Source organism: Gigantopelta aegis, chromosome 4, assembly GCF_016097555.1.
Source record: "Gigantopelta aegis isolate Gae_Host chromosome 4, Gae_host_genome, whole genome shotgun sequence".
NCBI classification, from domain to species: Eukaryota; Metazoa; Mollusca; class Gastropoda; order Neomphalida; family Peltospiridae; genus Gigantopelta; species Gigantopelta aegis.
This window is the reverse complement of record NC_054702.1, coordinates 79,307,910-79,325,984: the sequence shown is the minus strand read 5'-3', so window position 1 is coordinate 79,325,984 and position 18,075 is coordinate 79,307,910. Positions and strand designations below refer to the sequence as shown.

The 18,075-nt window shown below is 37.2% G+C and overlaps 1 protein-coding gene across 1 annotated transcript in view; it reads right to left on the bottom strand.

Moving 5' to 3' along the window:
• The window catches only part of LOC121370012 (lutropin-choriogonadotropic hormone receptor-like), a 70,671-nt gene that overhangs the window by 15,044 nt on the left and 37,552 nt on the right, over positions 1–18,075 (bottom strand). Inside the window, exons 2-4 of the mRNA XM_041495104.1 lie at positions 6,955–7,026; positions 5,214–5,288; positions 3,283–3,357 (exon numbers count right to left, since the gene is read on the bottom strand). Of these exons, the coding sequence (XP_041351038.1) occupies positions 3,283–3,357; positions 5,214–5,288; positions 6,955–7,026 (222 nt within the window). The remainder of the gene's footprint in view (positions 1–3,282; positions 3,358–5,213; positions 5,289–6,954; positions 7,027–18,075) is intronic.

Sequence of the window (18,075 nt, the reverse complement as noted above, 5' to 3'; positions counted from 1 at the left end):
ACAGGACCAACGGTTATAATAAGATACATTTAAACATATTACTAAGCTGGATCTGCCCCATTCAACCATGGACGCGTTTAAGAATCTATACTGAAACGATTTCAGTCAGAGTATATTTGTACAACAACAAAGCGCTCTACCATATTTTATATAAACATGTGTAGTTCTGCATCACGTGTATCAATTAAATACCGCCCGCTAAAGGCGACGCCAGACGATACGAGTGTCTCGTACAAGAAAAGCCACGAGAATAACCGACTGTCATCGGTTTCTACATGTAATCCGTATTCTCGTAATAGGCACCCGTGCCGTGTGGATTCGCCTTAAGGGTGTCATATATACTGACCATTATGCATTACTGGTCACAAATACCATCAGATTGCTCTCATCTATTTTCCAGGCAATTCTGATGTCTGCGATTGGGGCATCACGTCATACGATTGCATTAACGGCAACAATAACGATTGTTTCAGTTAACCAAGCGACGTTTCTCCATCTGCAGTGCTATCACCTCGATGGACTACTAATTTTTTTTAATTCAAACAAAGTCGAAAATAATTTGCAACTGTGTCTGGTTTATCACAAAAGTTGCGTAAATCTTCATTTGCCACACACCAATTACAACGGTTCCAAAGAAGCGCGCGGAACATTTCATGCTATCGGAACCGCGACCAAATCGTCTGCTTACAAGACAATTTGTGCATAATGACTTCCTATTTTTCCACTGGGATAAGTCATGGGTGAAATAGAATTATGAAGAATAATCTCTTGCCTGCTATGTCTATAGTTTTAGACGTTTGCGGCACTGAATTGGAATAATGGGGTCATATATTGGATGAAAGGCTTTTAGCTCAGGAGACCAAGTATCACAGCAAAGTGCGCGATCTTTAAACCCAGTTGAAAACTTTAACACAACTGTATTATATCAGAATCTTAAGCCGAGGTAGCAATAATATGCCATCAAATGCAATAAAGAAACGATAACTACTTGAAGTAATATGTTTTTAAATACAGTGAAACCTTATAAAAAAAATTAGGTGTATACATTAAATAGACTGTGTGTGTGTGTGTGTGTGTGTGTGTGTGTGTGTGTGTGTGTGTGTGTGTGTGTGTATACATACATACAAACATACATATATACATACATAAAGATGATTTCATGTAAACACCTATTTATTTATTTGTGAGGCCAGAAAGGATTTAATTATCCCCTGCGTCAGTGCATTAATATCTATGTATGTAATAGTCAACCTCGACATACATACAATATATAGATATTCATACATACTAGCCAGTGCCAGGTCTGCCCACTGTTTCATGCACGTAAGCGGGATCGACCGCGTAACTTGGAAGCCCTATGCATGTGGTTCAGTTAAAGAGCATCCTTTTTATGGAGGCCTGCGTAGCTCAGAACGTATCGTGGCAAGTTTGCAAGTTGCGGACGATTCGGTGCCATATGTTCGAGTCCCAGTAACGGCATAGGGCAATTTGTGAGGCCAGAAAGGATTTAATTATCCCCTGCGCCAATGCGTTAATATCTATGTATATAATAGTCAACCTCGACATACATAAAATATATAGATATTCATACATCAATACATCAATACACACACACACACACACACACACACACACACACACGCACACACACACACACTCACGTACGTATATATACAGTCTATGGCGGCCACTCAAGGGACCGGGCAAAGGTGGATGTATATGTGCCGTCTACGTATGAAAGTAATTTCACGAAATCACAAGCCGGTAACATATACTGCCTTATTTTTAAACTCAAAAATACACGATTAGTACAAAAATAATAATAATAATAATATAAAAAAATGTATTGATAAATATAGTCATGATTGACATAAAGAAGCCTTGCACCTGTAAGAAATTGGGACAAAGAACCAAACATTTTAGCTATTTTGGGTAAGGAGACATACTTTGCCTTTAAAACTGCAGCAATATTTTAAATAGTAATGCATGTAAAATACGTCATCAACTTTTTATTTCTTTCCGAGACACGTCATTCATCAAATTCTGTTAAATATTATTAACCGTTAAAGTGATATTCAAGTGCCCTGTCTAACGAAATACACAATGTCTGGCAGGGGCGTCACGTTGAAAGTGACTGCTAACCTGCCATGTAATGCTAGGCTCAGAGTACCAACTACCAGCAGAAAGTTGGCCAACTCGACGGTTGCATTGTAATTTTCCCAACTCCTACTTACGACGGGTGCGCTCAGATTAACAACTAATGAGTTATACGACGAGAATCGTGTTGTAAGAGCGCTCAGACTAGCAACGGGACAGTAGTAGAAGTTGTGACAGCAGAACGTTGGCCAACTTTGTTCTGGCAGTTGGTAGTCTGAACCCTGTGACGCCATCGATTGGCGCACTAAAACATTACAGTAACGTCAACGAAACGAGTTGAGTGATATAAATTAAGATCGAGTATGAGCAATAAATATGATATTAAACTCGTTACTATTTCGTATCATGTTTATGTCCCTCGTGAAATAATTTTCATTGTTTAAAATATTTCACTCGGGACATAAACATGATATGAAATAGAAACTCGTTTAATATCCTATAAGTACCACATGAAGAAATGTTCACAAGACATATTGATAGTTTTAAGAGGCACAAAAGACTCATATTTCCTTACTGATGCACAGTTGTCATTATTTTATCCCCGAACAAAATGAGGCCGTTTTACCCAATACCTGAACTAAGTTTTTTGTGTATTAATTTAGAGACGTAATAATTAAATGTATTTAACACGTCTAACCTTAAACTAATGGGAATAAAACTGAATAATTTTCCAGAGTTCTGAAAACAAAAATATCATTTCCATTCAAAACTGACCACGTGTCATACTTTATTTCAGTATTGAGCAATTGCTGACTGGAATTATAGTTTAAAAAATCTACAAAAAAACCCAACTCAAACAAAAAAGAACGAAAAGAAAACCCACTCTGTATTAAGCTTGATGCTATATTACCCTCACGTGTTTTGGAATCGTCGATATGATATACGGTATATAATAGGAATATAAATAACGTGTTATGTTAACAATGTCCACGAGACTGAGTTGCATATATAGCAAAAACACCCGAGGTTTTTTGGTGGGGGTGGGGGTCAATTGCAGTGTTGTGTGTAGTTTTGTATTCGTAATAGATGTTATAGGATATAAAGTGAGTGTTGATTTAAAAAGACACCGGGATACGGTTACTTTTTGTTGTTGTAAATCTTCCGACATTACAATACATTACTTACAGGGTGTCCAGTTCTTCAAATCTTCCAAATGCTCCTGGGTGTATTGTTTGAAGATATGGACAGTCAATAATCAAACTGGAAAAGAATAAAAGTATATAACAAGAAGAATGGCAAAAAAATAGAGACAGATAGATAGACAGACGGACAGACAGACAGACAGACACATTCTGTATTTACGTCTCACCTTTTCTACAGATTAAAATAAGAATAAGAGTTCAGCAGTAATAATAATACAGTAATAATAATACAATAATACAGCAGTAAAAGTACACAAGCCACTCCTATGGAGTTATGAGAGACACAAATATTTTTTAAAAATTGTATTTATAAATAGTGAAACTAAAAAGCCTAAAATATGTATACATGTATATCTATATTTATAGAAATCTATGACGACGTAATAAAATAAGATAGCAACTTTTAGCTGTACTTTTAACAATATCCGGGTGGCTTACAAGTAATGAATTTTTTTTTTTATCTAAAAGGTTATTAAAGTTTACTACAGGAGCTACTGCCTTTTAAAAAAAGATCTACTCTAATATCATCATAAAGAGGACAGTGAATAAGAACATGTTCTTCAGATTCTACATAATTAAGATAGTTAAAACACGTTCTTTTGTGAATCTCCAAATTGTCATATTACCCGTAATATCAATAACGCTAATCGGAATAATAAAAAGGTTTCACTCGTCAAAGGGACCCTGGGGCCTAATTCACTAAACTCTCGCAACTTTGCGATATCACAGTGCAATGCTAAAATACTTGCTAAGAGGATGCTTTGTTGTCTAGCAGAGCCTAAGAGAGCTTTGTGAATTAGGCCCCAGGTCTTTGCTGAATGAAAAAAATGGTTCGTTACATTATTCTGTACACCATATCTTTATCACGTCAGGTATTACTGGGTCACATACAATATCTTTATAGTGCTACATTTTTTCTTGTATTCTTTTTAATCAGATATATACCATTTTTCATTAATAAATTACAAGATAAAGATGCAGTAATTCATGTTATGTAATGTAGTTTGTTGTTGGGGTTTTTAATTATTATTTTTTTAATTATCCCACTGACCCCTTTCCTTTCTCTCCTTTAAATTCCATCTCTTTCTTCCCGATATGGCAAGTCCTATCTTTCAACTTCTTTCGCTGTCCACCTCCACATCCCAGTCCTTGTCTCTCCAACCGCGACAGGTGCTTGTCTCTTGTGGCTATCTGTGTCATACATCTGCCATTCCCCATCAGCTTTTAGCTGTGGGCTTAGTCTGACCACTTCGGGGAGTGTTCAGTAGTTACGTTTGGCATTGTTAAGAGGCACTTGTAACTACCTACTATACACCCCTGTTACCGGAGGTCGTTAGTTAATGCCGTGGGTCAGACCAGCTTTATTAGCGGCAGAGGACGAGGATGTCAGATGGGTGCAGGGAAATACTCAGACTGCACCCATGGAGGAAGTTGAGACAGGTAGGCGATGGTGTGGACAGCTCAGAAGACAGAGTCGGAGGAAACTGACACAAAGGGTCGAAACAGATTGAAATCGTGGGAGAAATTGGAAAGTTTTTTATATTAAGATAATGAGAATGACAGGCAGAGGATGAATGAATGTGTGAGCCAGCTTTGACGGGATTTGAACCACTGTCGTCACCTTGATTGTCCAGCAGCTTATCAACTGTTGTTTTGTTCTTGCTGTGTTTGTGTGTGTGTGTGTGTGGGGGGGGGGGGGGGGGGGGGGGTTGTAAGTTTGGTTTTTTTTTGTGGTGTGTGTGTGGGTAATGAATTTATCTATAAATTGCATGGTGCTAATATCACAGTTTATACTATATTTGAGACGTGAATCTATTTCTATTCTTTGATGGTGACCGTTTTCATGAACCGTTCGCTGTGTCCACTTTAAGTATTTATGTTGAAGCTGATATAATCTTTAAAGTCAATACTTACAGAATCCTCAGTTCATCTAACCCGTCAAAGGCGCCAGCATGTATGATGAGCAGCTGATAGAAGTTACGCATGTGTCTGAAACATATAAACATTTAATTATCGACAATTGTAGTCTGACATTTTGACATTTGTAACTAGAAACACGGCTATGTCATGGTAAAATACTCAATGGCGACAGTGGTTAAGCTATCGTCTTTAAATGTGCATGGTGGGCCCATTGGGCTATTTCTCGTTCCAGCCAGTGCACCACGACTGGTATATCAAAGTCCGTGGCATGTGCTATCTTGTCTGTGGGATGGTGCATATAAAAGATCCCATGCTACTAATGGAAACAAGGTAGCGGATTTCCTTTCTGTGACTGTGTCAAAATGACCATTTGTTTGACACCCAAATAGTTGATGATTAATAAATCAATGTGCTCTAGTGGTGTCGTTAAACAAAACAAACTTTAAAGGTACATTCTCAAAGTTGCCAGTGTCATATTTCGCTATAACTGCATAACTTATGACAAAGAAAGAAAGAAATGTTGTATTTAACGACGCACTCAACACATTTTATTTACGGTTATATGGCGTCAGACATATGGTTAAGGACCACACAGATTTTGAGAGGAAACCCGCTGTCGCCACTGCATGGGCTACTCTTCCGATTGGCAGCAAGGGATCTTTTATTTGCGCTTCCCACAGGCAGGATAGCACAAACCATGGCCTTTGTTGAACCAGTTATGGATCACTGGTCGGTGCAAGTGGTTTACACCTACCCATTGAGCCTTGCGGAGCACTCACTCACGATATGGAGTCGGTATCTGGATTAAAAATCCCATGCCTCGACTGGGATCCGAACCCAGTACCTACCAGCCTGTAGACCGATGGCCTGCCACGACGCCACCGAGGCCGGCAACTTGTGACAAATAACTGCTATTAATCTATCTCTCATATAATGTTTTCTATAATTAAGTGAAGAACATCAAAACTGTAATGTGTTGTCATTCAGTGTAAGCAGTGGTTTTCACAAGAATCTTTAGCGAAAACTCTAAAGTACAAACAAAATATGTATGGTGTATGCATTAAAATAGCAGCCATACTGTCACGACACGTGTTGACATGTCCGTCACCCTTATAGGAATTTCTCGCTCCAGCCAGTGCACCACGACTGCTATATCAAAGGCCGTGGTATGTGTTATTCTGTCTGTGAGATGGTGCATATAAAAGATCCTTTGCTGCTAATCGAAAAGTATAGCCCATGAAGTGGTGACAGCGGGTTTCCTCTCTCAATATCTGTGTGGTCTTTAAAATATATCTGACGCCATATAACCGTAAATAAAATGTGTTGAGTGCGTGGTTAAATAAAACATTTCCTTCCTTCCATTATAGGATTTTGTAATACTATAAATTTATAAAATTGTAGTAAAGGAAATTATCTGCATGTAATTCAATGTATAATCTTTATGTTTCAAAAGAAAAATGAATATAATATGTTTGAGCATTTGATTATAATGCAACTTTGAGACTGCCTCTTTAAGGCTAGTAGGTACTGGGTTCGGGTCCCAGACTGAGTTTCATCGACATTCATCTCTCTTTCTCATTCCCTCTTTATTTATCCCCCCCCCCCTCTCTCTCTCTCTCTCTCTCTCTCTCTCTCTCTCTCTCTCTCTCTCTCTCTCTCTCTCTCTCTCTTTATAATGTCAGGCTTCAGTTTATATTCTAAGTACAAATGATGTAATTTCGTTTCGTCTACTTACAGTTCTCTTAACTTTTTATATCTCTGAAAACCATAGGGACGCAGTTCTTCAATGCCGGTGTTGCTCAGATGTCTGAAATTAAGCAGTGAAAATACATGTATTCACTAGAGATTACCCGTAATTTTCGTCATTCGTGTCGCCTTCTTCCGACAATTCAAATGTCTTTTCACTCAATTCGTTAGTTAGCACGCGTAATACTATTAATAATGTACAAACGACAACTCGTTATAAGCCATTGAGGTTGTAATTTCATTATGTTAGCACACAACTGTGCATTTTCGTCAGTTCAAACAAAATAATAACAAAGAGGCAGTGCAAATATAGAGAGACATCGAGGAACAGGTCTAATGGTTCTCGAGGGCTTCTCCAACAATTACGAACATTACAAGCATTTCAATAACGTGAAAGGACATCTTAAACCGATAAACGGTGTTATCAAAGACAACCAATCACTTTAGAATTGTCTTCATGTCATAAAGAATCCTCTCGTTAAAAAGGGCCGTAGTTAACGCTGGGGGTTTTTAATAGTGGGTAACGGCAATGATCGTAGTATCAATGACACAACTGACATGCATCGTCCTCGATCAGAGAATAAGGCTATTCTATTCTGTTGTGATGTAAAATATTACAACAGAATAGAATAACCTTATGATAAACTGGCATTTTTTAATAATGAAAGGCTACAGCTGTGAATACTTCCCCCTCGCCACGTACACTAGCAACAGCGCTGGCTAAACAACCAAATCGTCTACAAACAAGTTACGAAATGTACTTCAGTACTAGAGCGCAAGACTACGGTGCGTTAGATGGCAGCATCGATTTATCTCGATGGACACGGGGATTTTTCAGTTCCAACCAGTACCCTACGACGAGTACAACAAAGTCTGTGGTATATACGGCCCTGTCTGTTCTGAAAGTGCTTGTTGTTTTTTATTAGGAATGAAATATGTGGCCGTATTGAGTAAAGTGCTTGTTGTTTTTTATTAGGAATGAAATATGTGGCCGTAATGAGTTTCTTGTTACTCTAGACTGTTTCAAAATAAACACGTTAGACACCAAATAGTAATGATTTAATGTGTGCTGTTGATAGTTGTTCAACAAAGATTTCTTTTCTTTTCTTTCCTTTTCAATCACTGTCGACTGTCAATGCAGTATAGGCACTGGGGTGTTGTTTGGTTTACATAATTTGTTGATATCGAGGATTTATGCTACATCCATAAGTAATATAACAAACGTTGTTCCACAAGACATCAAAACAAATACATGCCTGTGCCCACCACAATCTACTCTTCATTGTTCAACAAATCAGATGAGGTATCTTGACTTGTTTTTAATCAGGTAAATGTATTTTTTTTAATTAAAGGTGTACACAAAATAACATTTATGTTATAGTAAATATTTAATATTTTTTGCGAACAGGAATTTAGTGTTAAAAATACCAATAATACGAATTGCTAGCATACAGCATTATTTGAATTTCGGTTTTACTCAGTCGTATTAGTAAAGAATTTGCATATTTCTATAACCATATCAATAGGTACACAATGAATATCAGGGACAAATGACATAAGCGTACTAGACAGGAAAAAATCTTCAAATTCGAGCAAAAATTATAGAGATATTCGGGCATAATGAGCTGGCCTGAAACGTTTTCACCGTGTATTTCCATCCTTCTACCCACAATATTAGCTGTAATCCATATGAAAATACTATATAACTGTTTGGCAGTAATGTAATAAGTAAATGTTGTTATCCAGATACTGGCATTATGATTTAATTTAGGCAAAAATCAGCCTCCTCCCCTAGAAAAATGGGAGCCCGTACGCCTATGACAAATGACCAGAACTGGTTGTGTTCAAAGTTTTAAATGTTAAAAGGTTTTAAACAAAATCCGAAAACAAAGCAATTTTGTTCATGTTTTCAAATAATATAGCATTGCATCACTCCTATTACAAATATATTCTTCCAAAAAATCTCGATTTAAGAGAAAAAAAAGCGGAAATAGGGATTACTCTCATTTTCTCAAAAAAAGAGGACATACATATTTTGGATGTCAACACTCAATATATGGTTTACAGTGTTAGCCCCATATCCACAGCAACAGCATTGATGCTTCTCTCGGAAGCCGTTTTAATGGACACTGCACAGTAACTTTGAAATCATCGCGCAGATAATACGATTAATCTGAATTCACAGTGAATAATTTCGATAGCTTTAGGTAGTGACGTGTCGCACGGTCCAGAGTACGAAACTGTGGCTTCTGTGAATTTAGCTGGAAGAAATTGAACATGGCATCTAAACCTCGTATTAGGCTTCACGTGCGCATCTCATTTCCAGCTAACTCAATGTGTGACCCGAGTTCACTGTGAATGAACGGTGAAACCATTTGATAATAACCTCGGATAATTGTTGACGTCATTGGACGTTTTTTCGCAAGGACACAAATCCATGAAGCAGAAAATATTCCGGCAAACTTAATGGATGTATTAAAAAGCAACCGTAAAACTTGTTTTTATTTCGGTCAGTGCTAGCCACACCTTACATCAGGATAAAATTCGTTAATAAAGAACGATTACGGGCAAGAGATGTTTATGACCACCTTGTCTGTTATATACCCAAGCGTATATTACAGACAGACAGACGGATACTTTATTAAAGTCTCACGACACCTCATAACAACAGATTACAATTTAGCATATACAGACAAGCAATATAAAGTATAAAATTGTAATGAGTCACTCTATACTAAGTTATGAGAGACTATTCGCTGAAAATATCTAAAAGACCAATAAAGTTAACAGCCGAATATAGTACAGTTAAAACAATGGCAGCACAAATAAAACAATAACGATATATACAGTTAGAATAGTATATATAAATCATGTCATAGTATATAACATGGATGTTTGATATTTAAGATCAGTGGTAGAACGACTGCCTGATGTGTAAAGGGACATTCCTGAGTTTGCTGCACTTTTTAAGATGTTATCGACTAACAGAGACTTTTTAACGATTACAATTACATATATTTTTCTGCATAAAATATTAGTCGCTGTATATTAAACGTGTTTCTGATTATTCTAATATTTGTACTAGGTTAAATTTCATCTTTTTTCCTAAAATATTGTTTTTTCGTACGTACGAAATTATTTGAAGAAAAAACCCAGTTTGGACTTTTTACAAATATAAAGACGACAAGAAACACATAGGATATACAGACACTGATATTCTAAACAAGAAAATATATTTTATATGCAAGTTCATTCGTAGAAATATTTTATTAGTCGGAAACATCTTACAATGCAGCAAATTCAGGAATGTCCCTTTAATGGGTAGTAGCAGTGATCGCCGTCGGTGGACCCGTTGTGTTCTTTACTTCCCGTTCTAACTAATACCAACGCCTCACGACTAAATACGCGGGACTAGAAGACGACCTAATTAGCTTATGATGCTTGTGGTTTTTAAACAACTTCACCTAAACAGTAGGCTTGACCGTCTGCAAAAGTGGCATTAATCTGGTGATCGGATAAAACCATATATGAATATAAAGTTCCATGGTACAGTATGAAATTTGATTATGGCTGAAATTGTCATTTTGCACTTTCACTTTTGACCGATTATTGAATTTGGTTGCATAGTTTTGACCATTGTAACTGTAGACCAATGACGCCATCGTCGTCATCATCATTATCATCATCACCATCATTATCATCACTACTACTAGACATCAAAGCACACAAAACTATTTGTAATAATATTATGTAGGTCATCATCAACTGATCTAGCCTGTGTGTGTTTACGGAATGAAATAATATACATGTTAAATAACAGCTAGAACCATCTGTTATGTGCATTTTTTCCAAGTATGTTGTTTGTGACTAATATTAGAAAACATCATCTGAAATCTTTCTTTGAACAGTATTTTAAATGAAAAATATATTGGCCAAAATATTTTGGATGAATTCCCAAAGTTTGTACAATTCTATATATAGTGACGCTCGCCTTTATCTAAACCTCGCCAATTAGCCACGATGTCAAAACATAGTAACCTGATATTTGTTTATAATGCGACCCCTTTCAAGTTATATTGTTGGTAATATATTTCATCAAAAACGGTATAAAAACTATTAGATTTATCGTGTAGGAACTATTACCGAAAGTCAGATAATAGCAGGTACCCGAAAGCATCTTGGGAAAACGTTATGTGTTTCCAAATTTTAAATAAAATACTTTGATTATATTTCAAAGTCTGTTGTGTCACAACATTACAATTTTTGTACATTTTTCTGTGAAAATAAAGGCAATAAAGGCTACATCACTGGCTTCTAGTACATGTGAGGTCAGACGCTGTTCCTATGTGGACATTCTTTGCAGGAAGCTATTTACATTTTTGTTTTAAATTTAAAAATAAGAGGTAATTTGATGTTACGGGAAGTGTAAATACTATATTTGTTATTGCAGTTCAACAATTATTGCTGAAAATGGATGTTTGAAAAATTAGGAAACGACCTACCTGAAAATTAAGCAAATATCCGTCATGCGCACAACTCATTTCCTAGTGACCCGATAACACATAGCAACGCCAAGGTTATTATGTTAACAACGGAGGTGTTATCAGGAAGTGACATATTGACATGTAGAGGTTATTAGGTCACGGGAAGTATGGTTGCATGAATGAATGAATGAATGAATGTTTAACGACACCCCAGCACGAAAATACATCGGCTATTGGGTGTCAAACTATGGTAAAAGCAGGAAGTATGGTTGCATGATAAATACACTTAAAGGGACACACCCTAGTTACGTTTATTTGTTAACCATTACGGCGTTGTTTTTCGCTATTAAACCCCATTTTTCACAAATAAAATTGCACTTTACTTACATTTTATTATTTAGAATACACATTTCCATTCACCTGAAGTGCTTTTTTGGTAATCATGATGTTTGTAAAACCACGAAATGCATTTTTTGCATTTTTTCACAAAACGTGTTGTCGAGAAAAAACCGTTAAGCAAGCGAGGTCCAATCTATTTTTAATGTCACAGACGTTGGTATATCACGTGACCGTTATCATTTTGGTTCGGTTTGTTTTCTCGTGCACGGTTCGCGCAATCAACATCCGATTTGTTGTTGTTCATTTGTGAGATTTTCCGTCACAGTTCGTGAAAATTTTCAGTAACAATAAAGTTCAGACAAGTAAGTGTCTCAATACAAAACGTTACAAACCCTTAAAACCAATAATTTTGCTAAGTCTTACGATATCTGGAGAGGGGATACAACCAGGACAGAACAGTTGGAACATGTCCAGGAGAGGTGAAACGAACGCACCCCAAGTCTGTGAAATTTGTCGTGACGTAGGCATTGTTGTGCTTCTACCGGTGACATCAGAATACTAACTTTCAACATTATTTCAAGCAATTGGGACATGGGGATTCCCATGGTATTTATCGATATAAAACCTGCTTTTTCACTCCATTTGATAAAAACGTGATCTAAGTGTGTTACAGGTTTGTAGATTAACTAAATTATAATTTATTTTCGCTGGATGGAACTAGGGTATGCGGCTTTAACGGTATCTAGTCTTACATTACAACTCATGGTTCGTTTGAGATTCACATTTGCACTGGGTGTTATTAATTTATTTTGTTCCAGGTGTATTATTTGGATTTGACCTTTAATATAAGTGTGTGCTAACGGACAGTGATGTGTGACATTTGATATGTGACATTTGAAGTTGGCAGGGCAAAAGCCATTTGGATGAGTGTAGGAGAATGCTTCCTGACGAAATTGTTCTTACAATTCTCATGCACGATTGTCCAGCATCTAGAGAATAAAATTACTATCTTTAAAAAAAAAAAACGATTTTTAGCTGTTTTAAATATTAGATAGGTTCATACATGTTGCAGAATGTTTTTAAAAGTAAATTAAGTGGTAAGTACAGCTATATTATCCTTACCGTCTCCCACGAACCAGCTTAGTATGGGTGTGATAGTTATACACATGTAATGTTTTTGCTTTTCCGTATCAAAAAATTCATCAATGTAGTCATTACGCGCAAGACAAAAAAAAAAATCCGAAAATGGGGGATACATGTGGTCTAATTATTTTCTTTCTAAACGATTTTTAGAGCAAAAACTTGACCGTATCAAAAGGGATGTCTTGAACATTCTTCGATTCCATTTTCCTCCAACCTCTGGCTATTGTCACGAAATAACCACATGTGACGAACACTGGCGGTTATGACCATCACATTGTAATATAAAAGCGCTGTTTACGACCATGTGAACAAAACATGTCACCCGCCTACAGCGTGGTTCCATAACGATTCTCTTTTCACCGTACGGCGACGTGTGGAGAGAGAGTGAGAGAGAAGAGTGGCCTGTGGCCGCCAGAAAGCAGACGACAGTTTTCCTTATTTCTATTACCGTCGCGAGTCGGCTCATTAGCGTTCCAACCTAATCAGTATTCGGAATTAACGCTCAACAAAATAGAGATGTCAGACTTTCTAAATTAAGGGTCTTATTTCAAGTAATTTTTAATATTATATATACATAGTCAAGAACATTCTGTTTTTAGACCTGAATGGTTATGACTACTTTTTCAGCATAGTGGGATGTATACACACACACACACACACACACACACACACACACACACACACACACACACACACACACATTATACTTAAATGAGATCATGATGAGCTATATAGGGTGATTTTGTTTTTATATTTTGAAATATGAATATTAACATAAAGCATTAAATGATTCTTTACCAAAGAAATGTGTATGTATGTTTTTGTTTGTTTTGTTTTGTTGTTGTTTTTGCGGGTTTTTTAATTGTTTTTGTTTTGGGTTGTTTGTTTTTCTTTGGGGGTGTGTGTGTGTGTGTGTGTGTGTGTGTGTGTGTGTGTGTGTGGGTGGGTGTGGTGTGTGTGTGGTTTTGCTGGGGGGTTTTAATATTTTTTTGTTTATCCCAGTGCCACCTTTCCTTTCTCTCCTTTGAATTCCATCTCATTTCTTCCCGATCTGGCAATTCCTATCTTTCAACTTCTTTCGCTGTCCACCTCCACATCCCAGTCCTTGTCTCTCCAACCGCGACAGGTGCTTGTCTCTTGTGGCTATCTGTGCCACACACCTGTTCCCCATCAGCTTTTAGCTGTGGGCTTAGTCTGACCACTTCGGGGAGTGTTCAGTAGTTACTTCTGGCATTGTTAAGAGGCACTTGTAACCACCTACTATGCACCCCTACTACCGGCGGTCGTTAGTTAGTGCCGTGGGTCAGACCAGCTTTATTAGCGGCAGAGGACGAGGATGCCTGGTGGGTGCAGGGATATACACAGAGACTGCACCCGTGGAGGAAGTTGAGACAGGTAAGCGATGGTGTGGACAGCTCAGAAGACAGAGTCGGAGGAAATTGACAGAAAGGGTCGAAACAGATTGAAATCGTGGGAGAAATTGGAAAGTTTTTTATATTAAGATAATGAGAATGATAGGCAGAGGGTGATAGATGAGAAAGATGAATGAATGTGTGAGCCAGCTTTGACGGGATTTGAACCACTGTCGTCAGCTTGATTGTCCAGCAGCTTATCCACTAGACCACGGAGCTCACTTTTTGCTGTTTTTGTTGTTGTTTTCATGAGTTGTTTTTTTTGTTGTTGGTTTTGTGGGTGTTTTTTTGTTGGTGGGTTTGTTTGTGTGTGTTGGTTGTTTGTTTTTTTGTTGTTGTTTTTTTGTTTTTTTTTTGGGGGGGGGGGGCGGGAGGGGGTTTCTTGTATAACATACTAACCATATAATATATTTTACTGTCCTATCAAATTCATTAAAATCATTTAGTCATTTTTAACTTTTGACGTTGTCATTTTTATTTCTTATTTTTAACAAAGGTTTTGTAAAACATAATTAGAAACTGCTTTTAAATGTTTATTAAAAACTGGAACATGTTGTAATATGTTACGATTATTGTAAGGTTTTCTCAACAAACTGTCTGGGATTTTTTGTTATCAAATATTAATGGTACAGTATTTATTTTTAATTTATAATTATGATGAAATTCGTATTTATTTAGCCAAAAGAGGGTAAACACTGTTATCGAACGAAACCAAGCAATTAGAGTTTATCGAAAGTCATACATTTTCTCACGTGACAGTAGAATAACCAAACTGTGAATTTCTCTTCACTATCTGCTCCTGGTGTAAACACGAGATTAACGCATTTAGAAACGCTCTCAAATAATGAATGGCAGCAATCTGTCGCTCTTAATACTCACCCGGTGTTCATTCAATATCCAGTGATGGATGGTGGACATGTGAAAGCGTTTTGTTGACCTGGATAAATAAGATAATGTAACTTCGAAACAAGTGGGGTTTTTTTAAAATAAGATTTTGACCTGTGACCCAGTAATATTGGGTAAGAGCAACGTCGACGAATTAAAAACAAAAGCCTCCCAAAAGCATCATGCTCATAAAGAACTATTTAAGGGCGATGTGCTCCAAAAGCGAGTTGGATACGTTTTTAAACCACGATATCTAACGGACATGAATGTAGTATTCTATTCCTTGCGATGTGTAGGTGACATATCAATCTTCCGAAGGTCCGCTACTCCAAAAGTTCTGACCGTAACTCTTACCGTAAACCTAGCCCAAACCTTAACCTTAACCATAACCCTAATTCTAACATGAGGTAAGCAATCTTGCAATCGAGAAGATGCACACATAGATACTACTACACGAGTGGCCGTTATATACCATATATCTCACAACGAGTTGTTTTAAAATGTATCTGACGAGCGAAAGCGAGTTTGATACGTTTTTAAACAACGAGTTGTGAGATAAATGGTATCTAACGGACACGAATGTATTATTCTATTTCTTACATATCCTCAAAAACCAGGTTTTAAGCGAATTTTAACAAGTTTTACGACTAAACGTTATTTACAGCCGTTGCACTTGTAGCCGACTTAAGCGTCACAGACACATGAATGTCAGGTTAACTATACGTCACAGTCTAATCGATTTCCATCGTGTAGCTTTTCATTGGATATATGGCATTGGTGACCTGGTCATTACCTAGGAGCAGCCAGTCGTATGTCTTAAAATTGTTATCGCACGTATATGTGTTAACACTATGTGTTATCAAAAATAAGGAATGATGTTCTCACCAACGGGCGCTCTGGATGTCAAATATTTGGTAATCCTGACATACAGTTGTCAGAAGAAAACCTCGTCTGGTACCATCGTCTTCTGTCATACGACATTATCTAACGTTAGGTGCAAAACCAGTCTAGGTAGCGGCTGCGATCGCTTATCCTCCTGAATATGCTACTGGTTTGAGGACTGGACATTATTATTATGGGAAATATTTGTATACGACACGTGGAATAGCTCGGTGCGATACGTCGTATGGTTGATCGTCCACCATAATGAACTCGGCTAGTGTTTTCTGTCTCAGCCAATGCTACAAGACTATTATATCAAATATCGTGGGATGTACTGTCGTGTCAGTGGTAAAGTGTATGTAAAAGATCACTTGATATAGAGGGCCTAGTAAGTTGGCAAACTTGTCCCCAATCCTTTTGTTGTTTATGCAATGAAATATGTTTTCAATCAAACTCTTGTTGCTTTGTTGTTAGGAGTGGCCTCTGGGGTGCCTGCTGTTTTCTTCTCTTACTGTCCACCGAATGTCGAAATAAGACACCAATTAGCCGTAGTTTAAAATGGGCTGAGGTCTCACTATACAATTATTCCTCTTCTTTCCATTCGTAGAATCGATTGATATGAAGAGTTTTTATTACAAAAATAAATTGATATCAGCTGTAAATAAATGAATGTCATCGGTCATTGGGCGTGAAAGAAAAGAAAATAGATAAAAAAGGGATTACCAACATTACCAAATTCTAAACTTAGTAATAAACCACAGTGTAAACAGTTTTGAAGTCACATTCATAATCCATGAAAGGAAGGAACAATGTAGAAATGTTTTATTTAACAACGCACCCAACACATTTTTTTTTAAATTACGGTTACATGGTTTCGGACATAATAATGGTTAAGAACCACACATAATAGAAGAGGAAACCCGCAATGGGTTAATCGTTTCGGTTAGCTGCAAGGGGTCTTTTATATTATGCAGCATCCTACCGACAAGATAATACATACCACGTCCTTTAATACACCAGTTGTGTAGCACTGGCTGGAACGACATCCATGAAAGATGCCGCCTACTAACACAGAATGTTATGGCCAGGCCATCGAAACAAGCGTTTACAAGTAGCGGTGGTATACTGGAAACAATTATTAAACTACACCTCAACAACAAAATAACAGTGAGTTATCAACGCAATTGATCACCAAAGAAAAACATTATAAATCTGAAAATATTATAACTCATATCTGTAGATATTTATATATTTTAATTTTAATAAAAGTTTGTTTTGTTTAATGACACAACTTGAGCACATTGATTTATTTATCATAGGCTACTGGATGTCAAACATTTGTAATTGTGACATATAATCTTAGAGAGAAAACCCGCTACATTTTTCCATTAGTAGCAAGCGGTCTTTTATATGCACCATATCACAGACAGGATAGCACATACCACGACCTTTGATATACCCGTTGTGGTGCACTGGCTGGAACGAGAGTATATAGCGTGCTGCGTATGTAACGGTTCAGGATTTAGGAATGTATCTAGTTGTGAAACACACCACATAATATGATATTATACGTTGTATTCGCCACTCTAATGAAAAAGTTGCCATTCCTGCACCACGGAGAAGAACAGCACAAGCAGGGACTTTAATTTGTGAAGTGAGCGCTGTTGAACGTATAATTAAATCCATTTGTGAAGCATCAGATGTACTTAACTGGGCTGTCAATAACCTTAATAAGCGAAGACTAGCAAAATCATCACCGAGGCCACACTGAGCCCACCGCCACGCCAGATAGGTTCGCATATACATGTCCGTCAAACAATGTCTCCTAGCGGGACACCGCAGTCGGTAGTTCTAAAATAGTAACAGACACAAAAGTTAAATCAGAACTGCAATAACCTAGAACCCATGAACCCACAGCAGGTGAATTTGAAAGAAGGCATTACTCGAGGACTTATAGGTAGTACT